The sequence below is a fragment of the Zootoca vivipara genome, chromosome 14 (genome assembly GCF_965207765.1).
Source record: "Zootoca vivipara chromosome 14, rZooViv2.hap1.1, whole genome shotgun sequence".
Lineage (NCBI taxonomy): Eukaryota > Metazoa > Chordata > Lepidosauria > Squamata > Lacertidae > Zootoca > Zootoca vivipara.
This window is the reverse complement of record NC_142597.1, coordinates 16,408,159-16,431,247: the sequence shown is the minus strand read 5'-3', so window position 1 is coordinate 16,431,247 and position 23,089 is coordinate 16,408,159. Positions and strand designations below refer to the sequence as shown.

General features: G+C 48.4%; 1 protein-coding gene across 5 annotated transcripts in view; it reads left to right on the top strand.

Annotated features, from left to right (window-relative positions):
• The window catches only part of FXYD6 (FXYD domain containing ion transport regulator 6), a 28,034-nt gene extending 5,566 nt beyond the window's left edge, over positions 1–22,468 (top strand). For 3 of the 5 annotated variants that reach the window (XM_088658065.1, XM_088658067.1, XM_088658068.1), the window contains exons 2-8: positions 15,424–15,483; positions 16,126–16,164; positions 16,270–16,344; positions 18,059–18,095; positions 18,948–18,997; positions 19,518–19,560; positions 20,785–22,468. In XM_088658065.1, the coding sequence (XP_088514191.1) occupies positions 15,426–15,483; positions 16,126–16,164; positions 16,270–16,344; positions 18,059–18,095; positions 18,948–18,997; positions 19,518–19,546 (288 nt within the window). In that variant the 5' untranslated portion in view covers positions 15,424–15,425 and the 3' untranslated portion in view covers positions 19,547–19,560; positions 20,785–22,468. Of the gene's footprint in view, positions 1–15,420; positions 15,484–16,125; positions 16,165–16,269; positions 16,345–18,058; positions 18,096–18,947; positions 18,998–19,517; positions 19,561–20,784 lie in introns of all 5 variants that reach the window. The other 2 variants (XM_088658064.1, XM_088658066.1) reach the window with 1 other exon arrangement.
• The last annotated feature ends 621 nt before the right edge of the window (positions 22,469–23,089 follow it).

Genomic DNA, 23,089 nt, shown 5'->3' with positions numbered 1-23,089 from the left:
GGTGTCGCTGGACTACAGACCTCATCATCCTTCCTTGACCATTGACCATACTGTCTGAGGCTGATGGAAGTTGCGTCCAACAACATATGGAGACCAGCCGCAGATGTTCCGTGCCCCTGCTTTAAGATTCTTTGGACTTGTCCACATTGGAGCATAATTTTGCTGTTAATCTGCTTTCCCCCTGTTCTAATTAGACTGAAGTAGTTCACACCCATGCACATTTGGAATTGTACCTGAGAAGCAACTTCAGTCCACACCAGTAGATGTTCCCTTCGGTGTTTGTCCTTGTCTTCTAATTTGTTGACTCTGTTATGCCAGTTAAGTACTGACAGGGCATGTGGACAGATAGCCGACCTCCGTACCTATCCCACCCTTGCAAGAAGGGTGCAAAAGTATATGGTCAGGCAATTGAATAAACACAAACACATTCAGGAGCCAAAGTCAGGAGCAGGTTAGCAATGTGTCTGTGAAGTTAACTCTTGACTCAAAGAAAGCAAAACACTATAGGCCTAGTGATCACAGCAACTCTTCCCAGTAGGTCTTGGCAGGGGCATAGAAAGGGGTGTGGTGGGGGCGGACTGCCCCGGGTGCCCTCACTGAGGGGGGTGACATTTAGCATGCTGCCCATCTGCAACTCCAAAGCCTACCCTGAGTTGTTGGCGTAAGGGAGGGATCTGCACTGCTTTGCCGGTGGCATTCCCCCCATCCCCCTTAGTTTTGACAGCTTGGGGGAGGCTTGGAAGTCACAGGTGGGTGGCACACCGAATCTCCGCCATGGGCGGCTTGCTCCGCCCCCAGCTGCAGGGTGCGCACGCTGCTCCAGGCACCTGAGCGGCTATCCCGCACCTGGGAGGGCACCTTCCGCGCCATGCCCCCCTCGGGAGCGTGCCTGGCATATGCTCCGCCACTGGGTCTTGCTCCTATGAAGCCATTATGAGGATGGAAGGTCCCCTTATTTTTCTCTGCTCCCTAAGACTCCTTTTCCTTCGGGTCCTTCCCAAGCAATCTCAGGCTCCTTCGTCTAGTCTCTCGTTGCCCTTTTTCAGGGAGACCAGGGAGGAGGGGAGCTGGTGACAGCAGGAGGGAGAGACTTCCTGTATTCTCCAGAAGCCTGCCTCACCTCTGTCTCCTGGCCCCCATTGCTATCCTGCCTTTGATTCTGGACTGCTTTTTGCCCCACCCTCTTCCTGCTCATTAAGCCCTGTTACTGTACCTATTCAGCTTTCAACACTTCCTCCTCCCAGTCTTCTCCCTCAGATCACTCATCATTGTCCCACCACCAATCCCCTGGCTCTGAGCTTTCTTCCCCTGGAGATTCCCTTGGGGGGTTTCCAAGCTGGTGCTTCCATCCATTCCTCTGCATCTAGCCGGTCCAACACACACACACACACACACACACACACACACACACACACACACACACACAGAGCTCCTCACCAGGCCTTACTAGCATGCTGGAAAAGAAATGAAAGCAATTATATATTTTTCCAGATTGCTGCCCAATATATACAGTATAGTGTAGAATTTTTGGATGTGGTTTGCTTGTACAGTTTTCTATTTTTGTGCAAATCTGAGGCATCAAAAACAACCACCACCCCTCTATTTAAGAGCACACCACACCACACCGTAAATAGTTACAAGTACAGCCAGAAAAGAAATGAAAGTGTTGTGGAAGTGGTAGGCATGGAAAAGGGAGCAGCAGAAAATGACAATTGATCCATCCACCCAAAAACACTGAAGCAAATCATCTGGGACCCTGAGTGGAACAGTTTGGAGCATGATTTTCCCCAATTTATCTGATTATCCTCATAATGGGTAAACTTGAGTTTACAGCAGGAAAACATCAAGGTTGGTGTTGTTTGAGGGTAACATCATGTGGACTACTCAAATTAAATGGGAATTCAAACACACAGTAAATTGTGGTGCAGACAAGCCCTTTAATGTTCTTGCTGCAACAGCAAACCCTCTGTAAATTATCAAATAATGTCACTGTATATCTGCATACTGTCTTGTTTGGCTCCAGTTTGTGCCATGCTCTAATTAGATGGTAATTAGATGTTAAATGCATAAAACCTGTCTTTTATTTTGAACATTGATTTCTGAGTGCAGACAAATACATTGAGGAAGACAATTTACTTGCAGACTCAAATATCCAGAACTGCCTAGAAATAAAGGCTAGAATTTATTGGGCTGAGAGTGGGTTTGGTTGATAGGCAGAGTTATAAACATATATTTTGAGAAATGAGAAAATTGCATCAATCAAGAAGCTAGTGGGTATCAATTGGATCTCCTAACTGAGCTCAGACAATTATCCTGGTGAGGATTATCTTAATCTACAGGATAGCATCTCCTGGAGCTAGGGACTAGATCCCAGAACTTGCAATGATTTGGGAGCTTCTGGTCCACAGTAACATAAGTTGAACATTATTCATCTTGCAGTGTTCATAATGCTTGACCTTCAGAGGCTGAGATGTTTGCTTCTTTCCCCATGTGCTTTCCTTACCTTGAACAGAAGGTCTTTTGAATTTCATATGCTTGACTGAAAACAGAACCCATGGCTTCTGCTTTCAGGCATTCTAAGAGAGTATGGTATGCTTTCTTATGTCCCTCCCCTCGATCTCAAACTTGGGGACTAGACTCTCCCACAATCATAGATGCATCAAAACAACAACAAAACAGTGATTTTGTCCCCCAAAGTGAAAAATGTCACCCACTGCCTGCAATGGTGGGTGGTCTTACAATGACTCCAAACTTCACCCTCACTACCAGCCACAGTTAATCACAAACCGGGTGGCACTGATGATAATAGGATGAGGGGACTGTAAGTGTTAAGACGTTTTCCCTGCCCATATCTTTTTGCTGCCTCGGCACCTCTATCTGCTACAAAAATTACAACAGAGAAGCCGAATCAAGGCCTTTTGAAGAAGTCTTAGCACACCTATGGAAAGATGACAGGGGTGCACAAGCACTTCCTGCAGGAAGGTGCAGCACAATGTTGGGGCTTTAACTAAAAAGGTGCTGCTGCTTGCAGAGGCAAATGTGGCTTCTGTGCAAAATGCCATAGTGGAATCGGAAGCATCGTTTTTTGCCTGTAGGACTTACCGTGCAATCCGATTACTTGGAAGCAAGTCCCTCTGTGTTCAACGGGGCTTGCTCCTTCTGAGTTCAGGAATGCCGTCGTCATTCTGGGGAAGTTTGTGTAGGAGGAGGCAGTTAGTGATGTTCTCCCTGATATCTGGATCCTCGTCCAAGGCTGTTTAGTGCCTCAAGTGTCAAAAACAGCCCCTGGAACTGAGCCCAGAAATGAATGAATAGCTGGTGCAGCTGTTTTAAAATAAAAGAAGTGGTACAACTGGGACCTCCCATGAATTGTGGAGTGTTTCATTTCAGTGTGTCAGCCAGCCAGCTAGCAAGCCACCCCCCTTCCAAGGAACTCCATTCCACTCTCCCACCCACTGCCTTGGCCCCAAGAGACATTATTTGCCCATCACTGACCATGTTCAGTCCTCACTATTTGTTGTTGTGGAGGCGGGTTGCTCCTTTGGTCGTTTTTCCTAAAGATTTTTTTGTACCTCTGTAAACATTTGGGGTTTACACCCTTTGGCTATGGTCCTGTTGGTGCTCAGTAGCTGAGTTTTGCATAAGATGGAGAGACGACTACACTGACTCGAGCCTGTCAACAGGCAAGCAGCAATATTTTGTGCTAGCTGGAGTTTCTGTTTACAAAGGCAGGCTCACATATTTAGATAATCAGGCGGAGGCAAAAAAACAATAATAAGGAACATCCTCTCTGCTCAAGCAAGCAAGAGAATCTTCTAGGCTCCAGGGCTGTTGCTAGGCCCTTAAAAGACTTGAGGCACAACCTATGATTAAAATCTGCATGAAATCTGCATATGCTAATTTGCATGTCTACATGTAAATTAGGTCAGCTTTTAGAGAGCACCCTATGTAAGCAAAGTCAAATAATTTTTAAAGATTAATAAGTGGGGTGAGGATGGGGTTGGAGATCTGGGGAATGGTGCAAAAGACCCAGGGCTCCACCCACCCTCCAATTAAGGGCCACCCGTTTAAGAATGCTCCCGTGTGCTTTCTTCTGAGGTTGTTTTCCCCACGAAGGCAGCTAAGCCTTGCCAAAGTCACATCTGAGATACAGTCATACCTTGGTTTGCGACCGCCTCAGTTTGCGACCGATCAATTTGTGACCGCCGCGGACCCGGAAGTGTTTACATCCGGGTACCGTGGCGTGTGGATGCGCAGAAGCGATTTGCGCAACGCGCGCATGTGCATAAGCGCTCTACCGGCGCTTCACACATGCGCAGAAGAGCCCCTTGGTTTACGACGAACTCGGGGAGCGACCGGCTCCCTGGAACAAATTGTGGTCGCAAACCGAGGTATGACTGTACTTAGTGGTGGGTAGTGGGCCAAGCTATTCTTTTGGGGACCTGCCACATTCTGTCTTGTGATGTATACGTCAGGTTGATGAGCTGAACCCCCTCCATGGCCAGGAAAAGCATCTCCAAATGGATCTGGCAATTGTTCCAAGTTAGGTTAGGACATGATCCCTTAGGTTAGTGGGAGGGAAGGAGGCAAGGGTGGCTTGTCCCATCTCACCACCTGAGGCAAAATGAGATGGTGCCTTCTGATTTTGCGGGACTCTTGAAGCTACAATCCTGGGAGGAGGAGCCTGAGGGTCTTGACAGGTGGGAACAGGGGGCTTTCTGCAGCCTTCAAGCCTGACAAGTCAAAACTGGGATGGCAAAATGCTCCCTAAATGCCAGCATCCAATATTTTAGAGCCAGCCCTTCTGTGCAGAATGGACAACAAACCAGCACTGATGTTTCTGGTGGTGCCTGTGACTTTTCCACTCTGAATTATCATCCAAGGTGTTTTGTTCTTCTTCTTTGGCGATCACTCGTAGCCGAGTAAGATTGTCTTCCATAAACACGGTTTTAACAATGGGTCCGTGAGTGACTGTGGAAGCCAATTCTGGATCCACATGTCCTTCCACAGTGGGGACATTAGTTTCCAGGTGGGAGTTGATCATGGTGTGGATTTGCCAAGCCTTCCTTCCTCTTAGCACGTTTCTCCCTTGCGTCCTGAGATCGAGTTTCTTCAAAGCCCATGACACCTTTGGTAAAGGCTGTTCTCCAACTGGAGCGTTCACAGGCCAGTGTTTCCCAGTTGTCAGTGTTTATACTACATTTTTAAAGATTTACCTTGAGACAGTCTTTAAACCTATTTCGTTGACCACCAGCATTACACTTTCCATTTTTAAGTTCGGAATAGAGTAGTTGCTTTGGAAGACGATCATCAGGCATCCGCACAACATGACCAAACCAATGAAGTTGATGTTGAAGAATCATTGCTTCAACACTGGTGGTCTTTGCTTCTTCCAGTACACTGATATTAGTTCGCCTGTCTTGCCAAGTGATGTGTAACATTTTTCGGAGACACCATTGATGGAATCTTTCGAGGAGTTGGAGATGGCATTTATAAGTGGTCCACATTTCACAAGCATACAGTAAGGTTGGTAGTACAATAGCTTTGTAAACAAGCATTTTGGTTTCCCTACGAATGTCCCGGTCCTCAAACACTCTGCACTTCAATCAGGAGAAAGCCGCACTCGCAGAGCTCAGGCGATGCTGGTTTTCGGCATCAATGTTGGCCCTTGTGGAAAGGTAACTGCCTAGGTAGGGGAAGTGACCAACATTTTCCAACGTTACACCACTGAGTTGGATTTGTGGTGCTGCGGAGGGGTTATTTTGTACTTTGGTTTTTTGGCTGTTGAGTGATAGGCCAAGTTTTTCGTAAGCTACTGCAAAGATATTTAGGATGGTTTGGAGGTCATCCTCTGAGCATGTGCACACTACGTTGACATCAGCATACTGAAGCTCTATGATGGAAGTTATGGTAACCTTACTTTTTGCTTTCAGCCTGCTCAGATTTTGTTCTTATTTCTTCCTTGTGGCACTAAAAAAAGGTAAAAAGGTAAAGGACTCCTGGACAGTTAAGTCCAGTCAAAGGCGACTATGGGGTTGCAGCGCTCATTTCGCTTTCAGGCCGAGGGAGCTGGTGTTTGTCCACCGACAGCTTTCCGGGTCAAGTGGCCAGCATGACTAAACTGCTTCTGGTGCAATGGAACACCGTGACGGAAACCAGAGTGGACAGAAATGCTGTTTACCTTCCCGTCACAGCGGTACCTCTTTATCTACTTGCATTGGCGTGCTTTCAAATTGCCAGGTTGGCAGGAGCTGGGGAAGAGCAATGGGAGCTCACTCCGTCACAGGGATTCGAACCGCCAACCTTCCAAACAGCAAGCCCAAGAGGCTCAGTGGTTTAGACCACAGTGCCACCCGCACCTTATTGCAAACCACTGCTACTCCTTTTTTTATGGCATTTGCACTGGTGCTTTCCCCCACCCCACCCCTGCTCCTGCGGCCAGGCTTGACCACAAGCCAAGGGGTCTCGGTCTCTCTCTCTCTCTCTCTCTCTCTCTCTCTCTCTCTCTCTCTCTCTCTCTCTCTCCCCACCTGCCAGGAATGCATTCATGTGGCGGGAAGCACTTGTCAGGCACAGTGCAGGCTGGCTTCAGAATCTCTGGAGCAGAAGACGGAGAAAACCTCCCTCACACTAGAAGCCTGATTGATGTTGAAGCAAAGTGACATTCCTGCCTGTGTTCACACATGCACCCCCTTTCCCCCTTGAGGCAGCTGAGCTGTGCAGGCAAGACTCAAGGGCAGTGCCATGATTTTAACCAGGTTTGATCTTTGGTAGATGCCTCCAGGCCCCTTAACAAGAACAGGAAGCTGTGATGTTAGCAGGGGCTGGGTGGCTCCGGGAAGACGATGGGCAACATTGACATTCTCTCCTTTGCTGAGCTGCAGAGATGAATTTCCACTCTTCTTAGGGTGCAGAAAATGCAGGCTTTGGGCTCTGCCTGTTTTAAGGTACATGAAGAAAAGGGTGCAGTGTGCTTGAGACAGAGAAACTCTTCTCTAAAGGGGTTGGTTTGGGGGAGATTTGTGACAGATGCTTCTTTTTAACCGGGGTTCACATAATCTGTGGACAAAGAGCTGGCCTCCATTTTTGTCTTGCCTTCTTATACACCCTGAAAAATCAGATAGGAAGCAAAAGTGACGCCCACAGCCAATGAGTCAACAACAAATCCTGAAGTTGGATTGTCCAGATTGGTTTAGGAGGGAGGAGGGGAGGCAGGCAGGCAAACTGAGAGGGGTGGGGGTGGGGAGTGTATCTGTGACTAGGCAGCAGAACTTGCAAAAACCACCATGAAAAGCTACAGGATTGACTTGACTGTCTCTGCTGTGCACAGGGGATACCTTAAAAGCAAAAGGGAAAGGTGAATGCTTGTGCAGTCCTAAAAGTCAATTTTCTGATGCACACTTTAAAGGAGGAGACTGAGATAACATGAATGTCCTCATTTATCTGATAAAATCCCTCCCTTCTGATTAAAATCCAGTGCTAGGTACATTGCCCTCTAGCCTGGTGGGGAGATTTTGTGTGTGGCTGAAATATATGATTATAGCTGAGTAAACACAGAATGAAGAGCCCATTTTCAAAGGATGGAGTCCATGGTGTTCTGATGGGGCTCCCCTGCACCCTCACAAGGACTGAGGTTGCTATTTACACTCACCTTTATGCTGAGGTCCCTGAATGGGAGCAGATGCTTACTTTGGACTCAGGTGTGTGTGCTTGTGTATGTGCAGTACTGGTGTGTAGCAGTCATGAACGGTCAAGTGTGGGGGTGGGCAACCTTGTGCAATGCCGTTAGGCCAGGAACCCCCAAACTTCAGCCCTCCAGATGTTTTGGACTACAATCCCCATCATCCCTGACCACTGTTAGCTAAGGATCATGGGAGTTGTAGGCCAAAACATCTGGAGGGCCGCAGTTTGGGAATGCCTGCATTAGGCAGACTGAAGGGACTTGCTCAGTTGGGGATTTTGGAGGGTGGCCCCCAGCTGTTCCGCTTTCGTCTCCCCATCACCACCACCATTCTGGTCTGTTGTCACAGGCCTACCTTGGCTCCCTTTTTCAGCCTTCTGTCTCAGGTAAGGAGCAGTGGAGGATGACACCCCATCACTAATTACCAGTCCAGATTGCTTCTGGACCAGGGAAAGATGTTGCCTTGTTTTGCGCTGGCCCTGTGTGTTCTTCAGTTCCCCACCCACCCTGGCCTCCTCTCTCTTGGTGCGAGTGGCCCAGCAGTGCAGCTTCCAATGCTGCTCACTAGTAGATGCTTATCAAAGGTCTTTGCTTTACTGCTTTGGTGATTTTTGCAAACTTTCACTGAGTTTTTGCTTTGTGGTTGAGCAAGCAGCTGCCTGATTAGCACATGAAATCCATGCTCACGTACTAAAGCATGCATGGATATATTTGCAAATGTACATTCCCTAAATGTGAAAAGCCTGTGTTAAGTTTTGTATTCCATTAATCTCTTTCTTCGCATGAATGATGGAGCTATTGGCCAGCAAAACAAAAGCATTCCAAATATTTCTCCAGCTGGATTACACACATCAGCTGCAAGAGGAGGAGGAGGCTATACTGTTGTCTTTGCTTGCTGTGTGCCAGATCCTGCCATGGGGCTGGGATGGCATGTGGAGGCTGGCAGCCCTTTCCTTGACATCTGTGGCTAGCACAACAAAGCTGTGGCTGCTGCCCCACCCCGACCCACTTCTCTCCTGCAGGAGGGTCCTTGCATGTGGGACAGGAAATGGCTTGTGTGGAAGGCTGCCCTTTCTGTAGCACGCTGGGTGCAGGAAGTTGGAAGCAAGTCCCTTGGCATGGGGAACTTTCTGAGACACACCAGCCTGGCTGATCATGACTTGAGGGGAATATTTCCTCAATAACAAGCTTTGCCATGGGGTCCTCTTGGTCAGAGGAAAGCTATCAGTGGCTTCTAGTCATGAGGGTTCTATGCTGTCTCCATCTACTGGCCAGGATCCCACAGTCCCCCGCCATCTCCATCCTGGAGAGGAATCCTGGGAGGGGTCTCGTGGGTTTCATGGTTAATTTTTAAGAAGGGGAGAAGCCCTGTTCACGCTGAGGACTGCAGCTGAGCAGGCAACACTGAACAGGCAGAGTATCTATCTCACTCTCTGATCTTGCTCAAAGGCCCCTTTGTGTCTGGTCATTAGGAGGAGGGAGAAATCACAAAAGAAAACTGCTTGCTGCATGATAGATCTGCTAAATGATGCATTAGTCCCCAGATCGACTGCTGTCCTCAAGGCAGAGACTACTGGATGGACAATTTAGACAGCAGAAGATTAGCAGTAGGAACAGAGCACACTTGACTCACTGGGTAGTTCTCATTGTGGCTTGATCTTGGCTCTTACCTTTTATGAGGTTACCCAAGGAACTTCCACAGGGAAGTTGGATGCTTTAAATATGCAAAATCCCTGATCCTTTTCATGAGTGACTGAGACTCTTATTGCACAGGGTTCCCTTGGCACACTTGACTAATCTTGGGGATGAAGGATGATGGGAAAGTGCTTGTCTTGCCGCAGAAAGGGTTGAGTGGAGCAAGAGAACCAGACTCTGGTGGGGAGCCTTCCAGAATGGGCTCTGCTCAGCCTTGAAGCCAAGAACGGCTCCCTGCTCCACGTGCAGCAGCAGAAATCAGACTCCCAGCAGAACATGCCCATATTGCAGACAGGAGGTCCTTGGGGCCCCTCTTGCTATGCAGAATGAAACCCTGCTCACCAGCACTGGCAAGGACACCTATGTCATTACCGTCCCCAGCGCAGGATGCTGCTGTTCCTCCCATGGCAGCTGATGGCAAGCTGTGGCTCAGGGACAATGTTAATAAAGGGAAGTCCAAGGACAGATTCCAGCTACTTGCCCAGCTCAGTGGCTGCCCTTCAAGGCACAGAAGGCAGCCTCAAAGCTGGCGTTGCAGCCTTTGGACAGGTGGCATCCAGCTGGCAGCCCCTGCTGAAGTGTTAGGCTTTGCTAGGAGGTGTTTCCACAGCTCTCTCTGCCTCCTTCCCACCTGTTTTACAGCTTCCAGTGGTCACTTGCTGAGATGCTGTGCCTGGGTGCGGGAAAACAACCACTCCATACCTGGAGAGGGTTGCCCTGAATCATTTTATACAATTTAAACACAATTTGTATTTTATCTTTACAATCTTCCATAAATCATTAGTGTTCTATGTTTCATGTTGATGAAACAAATCACAACAACAGCAAACAAAACAGTAAAGTCATTCTAGAGGGTCCTTACGATGATAAGCTTATTTGCAAAATATAGGGAACCACTTAGTTAAAACAATACTGCATTAATAAATTCATATTTTACCCATCTAATCTTAATCATTATCAGTTAGTTCTATATTACTTCTAAGACAGCCTTCCCAATATTACACTACAGTGGAACCTCGGTTTATGAACACCTCGGTTTATGAATTTTCGGTTTATGAACGCCGCGGACCCATCTGGAACGGATTAATTCACTTTCCATTACTTTTAATGGGAAAGTTCGCTTCAGTTTATGAACGCTTCAGTTTAAGTACTCCGCGGACCCGTCTGGAACGGATTAATCCACTTTCCATTACTTTCAATGGGAAAGTTCGCTTCAGTTTATGAACGGTTACTCCGCAGACCGTCTGGAACGGATTAATCCACTTTCCATTACTTTCAATGGGAAAGTTCGCTTCAGTTTATGAACGCTTCAGTTTATGAACAGACTTCCGGAACCAATTGTGTTCATAAACCGAGGTACCACTGTACAGTATTCAATGTGTACCGAGTGGCCAATAAGATTTCTTACATGATTGCCATTCTATTGCACACCTTCTTGCCTGCATTCATATTCTCTGCCAGAGTCCTTGTTCCCATTTGGTGGTTGTTGTTGAGAGGTCTGATCACAGGTACACTCAGCTGTCTTGTCTAGCATGTCCCTAAGCAGCAGCCACCACTGCCACATCCTCTGGTGACAAATGCATCAAATCTTTTCAAGGGCCATCTTTCATGTGCTTGTTACATGCATCCCTGCGGGCAACTGGTTTGCTCCTCTGTGGCCCTGGCTGTAACTCTCAATGCAAGAGGAGGCTTAGGGGAAGGCTTGGGGCAGGATAACAGAGTCAGTGGTTAGGCAGAAGGACCCTCTACACCCCAGGCATCCCAGTGCCTGTTCTGTAGCTGTGGAGGGAGGGATGTTGCTGGTTGGGTCTTGGATGCTGCAGCCACAGCTTTTGAGGCTAAGCTCAGTGGCTCTGTCCAGCACCCAGGAAGAGGTTCATAGGTGGGGCCTGCTTCTTCTTTGTCTGTAGCCCTTTCTGCTCTGGGGTGGAGGATTGGCAAGCCAGGCAGGATATGTGCTGCAGGTCATGAAATGAAGAGTCCCCTACGGACTCCTCACCTGCCCAGCAAAGGAAGCGCCACGTTGCCGAAGAGAAATGTCACATGGGCTCATGGTGCATTGTGATTATCATTCAAATATATATATATATCTCCATACAGCTTAATTACCAAGGTGGATTCTACATTCAAGGTGGCAAGGAGGGAATGCTTGTGTATGCTCAGAGGCACACTGCCTCTCAGTTGCAGACCTGGCATGAAATGCTGACAAGTACAGTATGTGTGTGTGTGTGTGTGTGTGTTTTAATGTGGCTGGGCAGTGTGTTCCAGCTGCATTATATTTTTGTGGTGACATTTGGGGGTAGACCAGAGATTCTTTCACAGCTTTCCTCCCAACACAAACAGCAGGTGGTGCTTTTGGTAATTTTTTTTTGCCAACACCATGTCAGAGAGGGAAAGGGTAGAAGCCCTGGTCCTGACTGTAGCCCTCCTTTTCCCTAGTGATAAAAGAATTACAGTCATACCTTGGAAGTCGAACGGAATCTTTTCCGGAAGTCAATTCGACTTCCAAAACGTTTGAAAACCAAAGCACGACTTCTGATTGGCTGCAGAAGCCCCGATGGACATTTGGGTTCCAAAGAACGTTTGCAAACCGGAACACTCACTTCTGGGTTTGCGGCATTCAGGAGCCAAAATGTCCGAGTACCAAGGCGTTCAGGATCCAAGATACGACTGTATTATTTTTTAAAAAAACAACAACAACCCCACAGACACGTTAAAAGTACTGTGGTTTGGCCCTGAGTAATCTGCAGGATGGAACACAAGGTTTGGCTACCTGAAGGGCACTTGAGAGAACTATGTATGGTACCCTTTGAGTGGCAGCACTCCAAAGTACGAATTTGCTGGGTGCTTTCTGGCCTGTGAAGAAAGACTCCATTGACTGATGCCTCTGGTGCTTCTGTTAACCACAGCCATAAGTTGCCAAGGCAGAAAATAGGGCTCTGTTTGCAGACCGGGACAGTATCTATCCTTCATACAATAAAGGGCAATCCCATATTCAGGACAACTTCCCAGTGTTAAATTTTGTTGCACAGAGTTGGGCCTGGGTTACAGATGGGGGAGAAATAGATCCAGAACCTCACATGTAAATCTCCCTTCCCAGTGGTGCACCAGCTGTGACCCTCTCTAGAACTGTTGGGCTTTGTCACCTTTATTCATGCATTAGTAACTTCCAGCCTAGACTACTGCAATACGCTTTATCTGAATATGTCTTTGAATATGGTTCAGAAACCAAAACTGGTACAGGATGCAGGTTGGGTGGATGGGACATATGATGCCTATATTGCACCAGTTATACAGGCCACTAGTATGTTTCTTGCTGGATGGATTTTAGAGGGTAGGAGAGGTTATTTAATTACTTATTTATTATCCTTTTCACTTCTGCAAGAATGCAAATACTTATTTCAGCAGAGTTAAAAATCACTATCCACGTGCAGCTGATCTTTAGAAGCTTTGGGGGCAAGGTTTTGCAACCTTCTAAAAAGAATTGTTATGTTATCCCTGGGGTGCTTAAGCAGACTTGGACCATCTCCCATCTAAGTTTCCCTCTTAACAAAGAAATCACTTTCAGGCCTGTTTTAGGCAAAGAAGAAAATATAAAGTTTACTCAAGCCAAAAGACGTGCCAGGGTTCAGATAGATACAGTGATGAAAATCAGGCAGGCAATTAATAATCATTAAAAGTTACAAAAGCCCATTGTTCAGCTCAAGAATGGTGTGTGTTCTTTGGAGAGAGCTTGCTGACAACCTATCCCATTCTAGGTAAGAAGAAGATTGTGCGCAGTAAGAGGAAGAAGAATATTAAGTTTTCTATTGTTCCCCTCCTACCACAAAGGGGTTATGTGACATCATACCCCCCCTGTTTGTGACTCTCTAGCAATTACACAGTTGTGATCTTGGCTGCACATTCTCCCACATTCCCAGCCCATTTCAAGACATTTAAAGCCCTAAATGTTTGGGTTCAGATGGTTTTAGGGACTGCTCCCGCCAATTCAATACAGCCTGTACTTTTAAGATCTGTTTTGGACGACCTGTTGAGATGCTCACCTATGAACACAACTAGATTGGCAGACACACAGAATGGAGCCCTTTCGGCAATGCCTCCCCCACCAAATTATGGATTGTCAGCCTGTGACTAGGCAAGCCTATTTGCTTGTTGGTTTTAAACAGGCTTTAAAAGTTTACTTTTTGTGCTGTTGTCCTGCTAGTCCTGCTAGGTGGCGCTGTGGGTTAAACCACTGAGCCTAGGGCTTGCTGATCAGAAGGTCAGCGGTTCAAATCCCTGTGACGGGGTGAGCTCCTGTTGCTCGGTCCCAGCTCCTGCCAACCTAGCAGTTCGAAAGCACATCAAAATGCAAGTAGATAAATAGGAACCGCTACAGCGGGAAGGTAAACACCGTTTCTGTGTGCTGCTCTGGTTTGCCAGAAGTGGCTTTGTCATGCTGGCCACATGACCTGGAAGCTGTACGCTGGCTCCCTCGGCCAATAATGCGAGATAAGCGCACAACCCCAGAGTCGGTCACGGCTGGACCTAATGGTCAGGGGTCCCTTTTTACCTGCTAGTCTGTATATTTTAAGGCAGGCGTCGGCAAGGTTATCCGACCATGGGCTGGATCGTTCCCATGGATGTCGTCTGTGGGCCGGACGGGCGCAGGGCAACACTGGAAATGGCATCTGCAGCTGCACAGACACCGGAAATCATGCCTGCGCAGAAGCGATTTCCAGCGTCTGCAATGGTGCAGGTGCCATTTCCGGCACCGCTCGGTGAGTCCCCATGCCGCTCTGCACCGGTTTAGTGCAGTGCGCAGGGGACTCGCCGAGCGGGTGGCTCGGTTCATGGGCGGCCTGTGGGCCAGAGGTTGCTAACCTCTGCTTTAAGTGATATTTTAAGAGTTTGGCTTTAAAGTGGTTTGAGCCACTGACCTTCAAGCCCACTTGGAGGGTGACCTGTGCCGCTCCTGGGCAGTTAGTGGGCAGCTGCTCTGGAAAAGATGGGAGGCAACTGCTGAAGGAATTTGGTACAGATCTTCCCACTGTGGGAGATGTCACAGGATTCCTTGTCCAACACAAAATGGGCTCAGTGAGTTGCAACAGGGTGGTGTGGGAATGTTGTGGGTAACAGGAGAGGATATATTGATTTATATAATCCTTCCAAACTCACCCTAGCAAGCTTCTTTATACAGCAGAGTGCATTTCCCCTTTACACAGCAAGAAGCTGGTTACACACTCAAGTGAGTCTCTTAAGACAATAAACAATTCAATCTGGCTTGCCCAGATTGGATGTGTTCCTGGTAAGATCCCTTGAATCCCTCCTAAAAGAATAAAGACACAACAGTCTTATTCATAAGTAACAAAAAGAAGTTTTACTCCTGATCAGGCAGAGTACAGTGTGATCCCTTAAGGCAGGTTTTAGGCTTAAAGTTACAAATGTATGTACAAGCAGGTTTACCCCAAATGGGAGATTACCTAGGGGCTGCTGGCTGACAGCCAGCAGTACAGTCCAGGTGAATCAGGGACGAAAAAGAAGGGAGGTGGCTACATCACTTGGTCATTTACCAGGTCTGGAAAGGTCCAGTGGCAGAGCAACATGCTGCAGCCCCCCCCCCCGGAGCGGAGAACAGGCGGGGGCGTGGCTGCTGTGTATTTTGAGGGCGTGGCGCGTCCCAGGGGCATGGTGCGTCACCTGTGGGGGCCTGGCATGCATCCCGGGGTTGTGCGTTCGAGGGGGGAGCGGCCACGATGGCACCCTTTCCCCAATGGTACCCAATGGAAAGGTTACGCCCACCTACTAGTCACATGCAAAAGGAAGGATGCTCCAGCCAGGTGTAACAGGAAGTTCAACTGGCTGAACCAACGTTCCTCATGCATGTTCACTCTAGGCAAACAGAAAATGTTGTACTTGACTGCTCCAAAGGATTACATCCCACAGGTTGGAGGGTGGGCTGACTTGCTGCAGTGCTAACTGTCCTGTTGCCACAGATCTCCCAATTGGTCCTTCCTTGGTCTGACCACCTGCTCCCCCTTTCTGCTTTCTCTCTTCCTCCTCAGCAGCCATGGAAACGGGGCTGATCTTTCTCTGCTCTCTGCTGGTTCCAGTGATGCTGGTGGATGGTAGGTAGCAGCCTTGGATGGGTGGGGAGAATGGGTCTCATGAAAACACCTGCCCCAACCCACTGCTCTCTGCCTGAGGTTGCTGCCAGTGCCATCCCTGGAGAGGGAGGGGCCACCTAATGAAGAGACTCTTCAAGAGAACAGAACAAGGCACTCGGGAGAGGTCTTTGCTTCTTGAGCCTTTAGGGGCACACACAGGTTCATTCTGCCATTGTTTCTTTGTGTGATGAAAGCGTTGGGGTGAAGCATTATCTCTTCGGGTGACTCGGGTATTTGTACTATTGAATTAATTTTCGTGGGCATGTAAGCAGGCTTTCAAATCTAAAACACACCTGCAAAGCATTCACTTCCTCTTGAAATCCTCTTGAAATCTCTCCTGCTCCATTGGCTACTCCCTAAGTCCCAGGTAGCAAAAGCCCCAGTTTCTCTGCCCAGAAACATTCCTGGGAGCTGCCACCTTCCATGCTTTTGGCATAAATGCTCCCTTCCAGCAACCCATCCTCCTTGCATGTGTGAGTGTGTGAGTGTGTGTGTGTGCGCGCACACACGCACACACACACACACATATTGGGGGAAATGGATTCTCATGTATTTTGCTGTGGACAGATCCATATTCATGAGGCTCTTGTTTTTTATTTCCAGTGACTAATCAAGAGAAGGAAAAAGACCCCTTTAACTATGGTGAGCATCTTTAAGCATCCTTCCCTGTGCGGTGTGTTTCTGGGCATTGCAGCCTGTTTGCAAAAGCAGCAGCGAGCGGCATCTTCCTTTTCTCTCCCCTTCCAGACTACCAGACCCTTCGGATCGGTGGCTTGGTTTTCGCTGTGGTCTTCTTCACTGTGGGGATCCTCCTTATACTGAGTGAGTCTGCAAATTTCTCTGCGGCCCTCCCGTTTGGTAGAGTGAGGCAGCCTCCTCAGGCAGCAGAGTGAAAGGTGTCATAAAAAAAGGGAACAAGCTGTCAGCTTATTAATGGGCTATTGCTGCATATTGTGTAATCTCAAGGAGGGGAAGGCAGACCTCTGGGATTTTCTGCCTCTGGTGCCGAAATAATTTGGCCACCCTTGGCTGCTGTGTGATTTCAATCAGACTTTATTCGACCGTCAGTCAGAAATAAACATTTATCCATACAAAAATTAAAACATCGGACATATAAAGGAACTTAAAACTTAAACCGACAATAAGAAATAGGCTATACATTTAGACCCATATCAATGTTGTCAATTTTAACCTTACAACGCTTAAGGGCCAGAAAATGAAATTTGGCCACCAAGGAGGCTGTTGTTCCAGTAGACTTGTGCTGTGTGATTTGGCTTGTGGGCGCCAAATCTACTCCGCCTCAAGCAGTAAAATGGCTTGGCCTGAACAGCACCGCCTAAATTTGCCCCGAGGGACAGGGCTGTTCTGAATATGAAAAGTTGCCATCAGTCTAAAACAATGGCCTCAAGCCCAAGATGTGTGGTGACATATGTGGAGGACACTGAGGCCCTGCCTGGGTGGCACCTCTTCCTCCCCCCCCCCCCCCATGCAGTACTTTCAGTTCCTCTACTACAGCCTAAATGAAACCTACCTGCTCAGGAGGCAGTTTCAGAGCCTCCCATCCCAGTTGTGGCTCTCTTATTCCCCCTCTTCTCTGTTGGGTAACAAGAATGGGAGAGGAGTGTTTTGGTTCCTGCTCCTGCAGACAGAGGATTGAGCTGTTGCTCAACTAATGAGCTCTGAATGTTCTCACCAGTTTCCAGAGACCCAAGAATTCCCTAGATCAGTGGTTCCCAACAGGTGGTCCGGGGACCCCCAGGGGTCCGCGAGCTATGCCAGAGGGGTCCTCAAGATCCTATTAGAATAAAATATATATTAAATATATTTCGTATGATAACAGATTTTTTGTTTTGGCCGCTTCCTGCATGAGCAGAGTCTAGCGCAAAACTAGAATTAGATAGAAGCAGTAGTTCTGCTGTATGCCGCAAGGACTACAAGAAACTTGGAGATAAGGCAATGAAAAAGATCCTTCCATTTGCAACCACATATCGGTGTGAGCAAGCATTTTCTTCCATGTGTTTCATGAAAAACAAATATAGGAATCGGCTCGACATGTGGTCGGATTTCAGAGTGAAAGTTTCAAGTTTGGAACCTAATATTTCAGAAATAATGGACTCAAAGGACACATTTAACTCATCTCATTAAGAACTGAAAATTAAAACTAACTGTATACTGATGGAGTACTCTGTTGTAACTGTAAAAAAACGTATAAATATAAAATATAAAAAGGCTCTTAATTTGGCTCTCACTTTTTAATTTTAGGATTAGGAATTAATGGGGGTCCTTGTCACAATAGCGGCTCGATGAGGGGTCCTCGAGAAAATTTTGTTGGGAACCCCTGCCCTAGATACACTACCATGGGATGAAGTGGGCTGCAGCAGCAGCAGCAGCAGCACGAAGATAGCCTGCCACTGAGGAGGGCTCTGGTGGGAACTATGCCCAGTGATGCTTTGGAGGGACACCTGCCCAGTTTCCAGAGGCAACCCTTTGTTGAGGTTCTGGTTCTAAGTTCATGGCATGCTCTTTCTTTTCCCAGGCAGAAGATGTAGGTGCAGTTTCAACCAAAAGCCAAGGTATGTGGCAGCCCGGAGGATTCTTGGGTTCCGTCTGGGTGACACCTCTCTCCTCAGCCCCTTCCCCGCCCCCATACATTCATTACTCCTATGAAACTTGAAATACCATGACATCCTATTCCAGGGAGCAAGGGCCAAAGTGGCTGCGACTTTCTAGTTGGATTCCTCCAGCTTAGATCAAGTATGTGTTTTTTGTCTGAAATAAAAGCAGCCTTGGAAGGAGCAGCTGAGAGAAGAAGCTTTGCTCTCTCTGTTCAGAATTCCAGACACACCAACCTTTTCTTCCTTCTCCACCTCAGCCTTTGCAAGTCTGTTTTTCTTGCATGGGCAACTATGGGCCATCATGTCACATCCAGTTTAGACCCAGGGAGCAAAGTTAAAAGCATCCTTGTACTTTCCCTTAGGAGATTTGGGGAAGAAACCATAACTCAGTGTTTGAGCGTCTGTGTTGCATGCAGAAAGTCTGTGGTTCATTTCCAGGCAGCATTTCCAGGTAGGGCTAGAAGATGGGATAAGCCCCTGTCTGAAATCTTGGACAGCTGCTGACAGTTAGTGTAGTAGGCAATACCATTGGCAATACCAATGGTCTGACTCTGAATAAAGATAGCTTCAGGTGTTTCTGTAGGAGTTGCCCTGACAGCTGATGGCCTTGAGATTCAGGCAGTCTCTCTGAGGTGTCTTTAAATTGTAAATGTAATGATAGATTTCCAAGATGGAAAAAAATGAGAACCGTCTTTATAGAACTGTGGCCAAAAACACCGGCCATTCATGGGCCCCTGCCTGCTCCCCTAACCCCAGCTGGGGCAAGAGGCAATTTGGCCATTCCACTGCACTCTCTGTCTCTCTTTGCAGGGCTCCTGGAGATGAGGAGGCACAGGGGGAGAATTTGATTGCCTCAAATGGTAAGGGCCTTTCATACTTGCTGTGCAGAAGCTTCCTGAGGGCTCCTCCTCCTTCTGTGTTGGGAAGAACATCCTGGCACCTGACCAAGGGTGCTTTTGAAGGAGTGCTTCAGATACACTCTGAATTCCTGACTCTGCCTGCAGTCTGTGTGCTCAAATGTTTCTTTTGTGCGTAGAAGTCTTGGCTGCAAGTGGAAGCAGCCAGGATGCTTTGTGTGACAGCAGTGCTGGTTTGCAAAAAGCAGACAGACCACTTTAACTGCATGGCCAGTTTTCTAGGAACTCTTGATCGAATGGGAAATAGTTTCTCCCTGCTTGGCATTTGGGACGTCTTCAAAAACTCTCTTGTCCTTTTTGTCTGGCAGTGGGAGGTGCCAGACCAAAAGGAGTGGGTGGTCAGATATCATGTTTCCCCCCCTAGCCGCTTACTTGAGTGCTCCTTATAAGGAGAAAATGTACAGCTGTGTCATGGAGGAGTCAGGGGCATTTTTCAGGTGGTCTTTTCTTTTCTTTTCTGCAGCAACAGGAGCACAAAAGGCGGAGAACTGAACAGAAATTACGAGGTGAGCTTTCCAGAGAGGAAGCGAGTGCTGTCTGTCCTTTGTGTGCCATTGCATGGGGTGGCAATACCAGTGGGGTGGACCGAAACTTGGGCGGCAGAAGGCTGACCCATCCATGGCCACTTCACCCTATTTCTGTTCTGTGGAATGTGGTTACAGTGATTTGAGAATTGGAGAGGGCTTCTTTCCTCAGTTTTGGCTACATGAGGGCAGCATCTCTTGAGGGTGGGTTTCTTTTGCTTCTTCTCGTTTGTTTATTTTTTTATTGCATTTATACTGAAGCAAACAAAACCAGCGACACCCCAGGGTTTTCTATGGATTGCCATTTGCTGTGATTCAGCAGTAAAACATGAGTTTCTCTGGGGGAAATGCCTGGACAATAAAGGAAAACACATGGACACGGAGCTGTGCCTGGAAAGGGCTGTGCAAAAGGAAGTCTGGATGAATCCTTAGAGTCAAGGCTTGAAACCTTCCTGAGCTGGAAGATAACAAACACTAATTACAGCTTCTCCTTTTCCAATGGGCTCTTGCCCTGTCTCCCAACTCTGCCAATTAAAGGAGAAAAAAATGAAATGGGGGTGCAAATATTTCAGCATTCCTCCCATACTGGAGCTGCATTAGCCCCTACGTCCCCCCATGACCCTTTCCTAGGGACTGCTGGGTGGAGCTGGGGGGCAGGATGAACCTTGGATGAACAACAAGGAGGAAGCCCCAGTTCCAGGAGTTGGAACATGTTCCTTTTGAGCTCCTTATGGAGGCCTGATCTAATCCCTAATAGTGGCTGCAGATTTCTGCCTTTGCAAAGCCTGATTTCTCTGTTGAATGTTGTCCCTGTCAAAGGCAGAGACACTCTCACATGCAGATGGTGTTTTTCCTTGAACTTGGGTTCCCCCCTCCTGCCAAGTTGTTTAAGTGACTGATAGTTGTGAACGCAAAATTCCTGGCAGCCGGCCAAGAAATGGCCTTGCAGGCTGTTGCAAGCAGAGGTGTGTGGGAGCCACAGGTGGCGGCTGCCTGCCGCTTCTTCTCCTAATGTGTGTCTTTAAGATAAAGGAGCAGATGCAATCTCCCGATCTTGAACCACGCAAGTCAGACACAACCTGCGTGCCCAATCTGGGCTCCTTCCTAGAAAGGCAGCGTGCCCTCCCCCCCTTGCGCTCTACCACCAGCAAAGCTGGAATTTCCAGGCTGCCAGCCCTCCTTTCCTTCCTTCTTTTTCTCCTGTAGATCTAGAGACCAGACAACGGACAAGCGGACCTCCGATGCAAACGATGTGAAGAGAGGCTGAGGCGAAGGACCTGCCTGGGTCCTTGCAGGGAGATGCTGCCAGCTCTGTGTCCATGTTGGGCTGTGTCCTGGAACATCGGTTCTCTCTTTAAAAAACTCCCCCACCCCCAACTACTGCCAATACCATCCACCTGTGTAATGTTAATCCGTGGTGACCGTTGCCTCCAGTTCGATGTTGTCGTGTGAGTCTGTTTCTCTTCACTTCCCTCGTGCTGTTCTGACGTGATGCTCCATCCTTGGAGAGTGAGAAAGGAGGTTCCTTCGGCCTGTACAACTTCTCTTCCTTGTACCTTTCCATGACCTCAGATCCTGGCAAAAGCAATGAAGTGGGGCTGGGGGAGAGAAGAGGGTGCAGGAACCTGGCCCAGGGTATTTATGCATATAATGTGCAGTGTTCAGCCATAAGAGCAGCTCACTTTCTCTTTCCAGCCCTGCCCCCCCCTCGGTCCCCTTCCCCTCTCCATAAGAAATGTGCTGTGTCTGTCTCTCGCCTCCAACCAGTACTCAGCAAGGCCTATGAGAAGCCCCCTGCCCATGCCACTGTGATGCCAACCTGAGGGGAGATGCCAGTGTCATCTGGTGAAGCAGAAGGAGGCAGAAAAGGGAGCTAGTTCTGTGCCAGGGGTGAGGGGAGAGCTCTCATTTCCCAACTCCACATGTGACTGGGAGAGGAAGGTGTCAGCAACAGCACTGCCTCGCTTACCTGGGAGTGCTGCCTCTGCAAATCTCTGCCCTCCAGCCATGCCACTGTGTGGGGAGATCTGCAGAGTTTCCAGGTTTCTTCTGTAAAGCCTTGGAAAGGTGACATTCTCACTTTACACAGGCTTGCCTGGAGCCGTGCTGTGCAATTGCTCCTGGGCTCAGGGCCGAAATGGCACCAAAAGGCAGGGGCATATTTTTTTTTTGCAGAGATCAGCCTCCTCCACCCCATCACTGCCCCATCAATTTGTCACCACCAGGTTGTCTTTCCACAATGCTTTACGCAGCCACATGTGCAAATTCAGCTGTTAAATTTGTTCCAATGCAAGGTTTGCTCTATGCCAGAGCCCCTGCCCCCATGACAGATTCAAGTCAGTTCCATGCCATTGGAAGGAGGGAATCCCTCTCCTCTGTCTTGTCTGGGACAGTGAGGATTTGCAAAGGGATTCGACCCCTGTCTCAGTCAGCACAGTTTAGCCCCAGGAAGATCACTCTCTGCCCGGCTCAGCCAACCTTGATGGACTTAGGCCACTGGGAATGCCTGTGCAGGGCAGTCAGAGTGCTGTGCTTGGGGCCACCTGCCTCCCACCCAGGTGGCCTCATCTCCTGCTCACACCAATGAGTGAGTGGGCCACCCTGCTCTGCCCCCTCCACCAGTGCTTGCTGTGTGTACACCACCAGTCGTCTGTTGCCATGTGCCTCTCCGTTGTGTCTGTAGTGTGCAGTTTGGTAACAGCCATTTAACACACCTGGTAGAAAGCCATCCAGCTGTAAAAGTGTTGTAACTCTGAAAGCCAAACCCACTGTTGTGTCTTCATCTGAAATAGGCAACCCTGCTGTGCTGCTGTGATAAAGGACTGTTGCATTTTTGTGTTGTGTCCCAAAACCCACGTGAGAAGAGGAATAAAATATCATTTCTATTTCAGTGGCTCTGGCTTCTCTCTGTGGGCTTTAGCTGTCCTACCAGCCCTTGCTCTCTGTGGGGCTTTGCAGGGGGAGCTGCTGGTCTCGCCCAGGCCTTCCATGTGTGAGCTCTGCTGTGACTAGAAGGTGCCTGGCCCTCATTCCTCCCCACACCAGTGGTGGACCTTGGGATTTCAAATTCCAGCTGTGCCCTGTGCAATGCCAAAATTCGGTGGCCTCCTGCCTCTCACCTTACATTCCACATCATAGTTGCAGTGTCTGTGAGGCTCCACATGCATTGCAACGAAAGTGGTTGCACTCCCCTAAATCGACCTCAGCCAGCACCCTCAGCACTTGCCCTGCCCAGTGCCCAGATGGGCCCCCTCTCTCCCCATTCAAGTAAGAAAAAGCTGAGAGGCAGAAATGCTTTGCAGAAGTTGCAGCCCCTCTCCATTCAAAACCGACACAACATCCAGATATTTATTTGCCTGTGGCTCCTTGCATAAAGCACCCAGCCCTTTTGCTTTGCTTTGAGACGGGACTCCCTCAGTGCAAGGGATGTGGCACCTCCTTAGGAAGCAGTTCACTGGTATTGATTCTGGGCCAGACCAGGACATTTTTCTGCCTGAGGCAAAGGACAAGG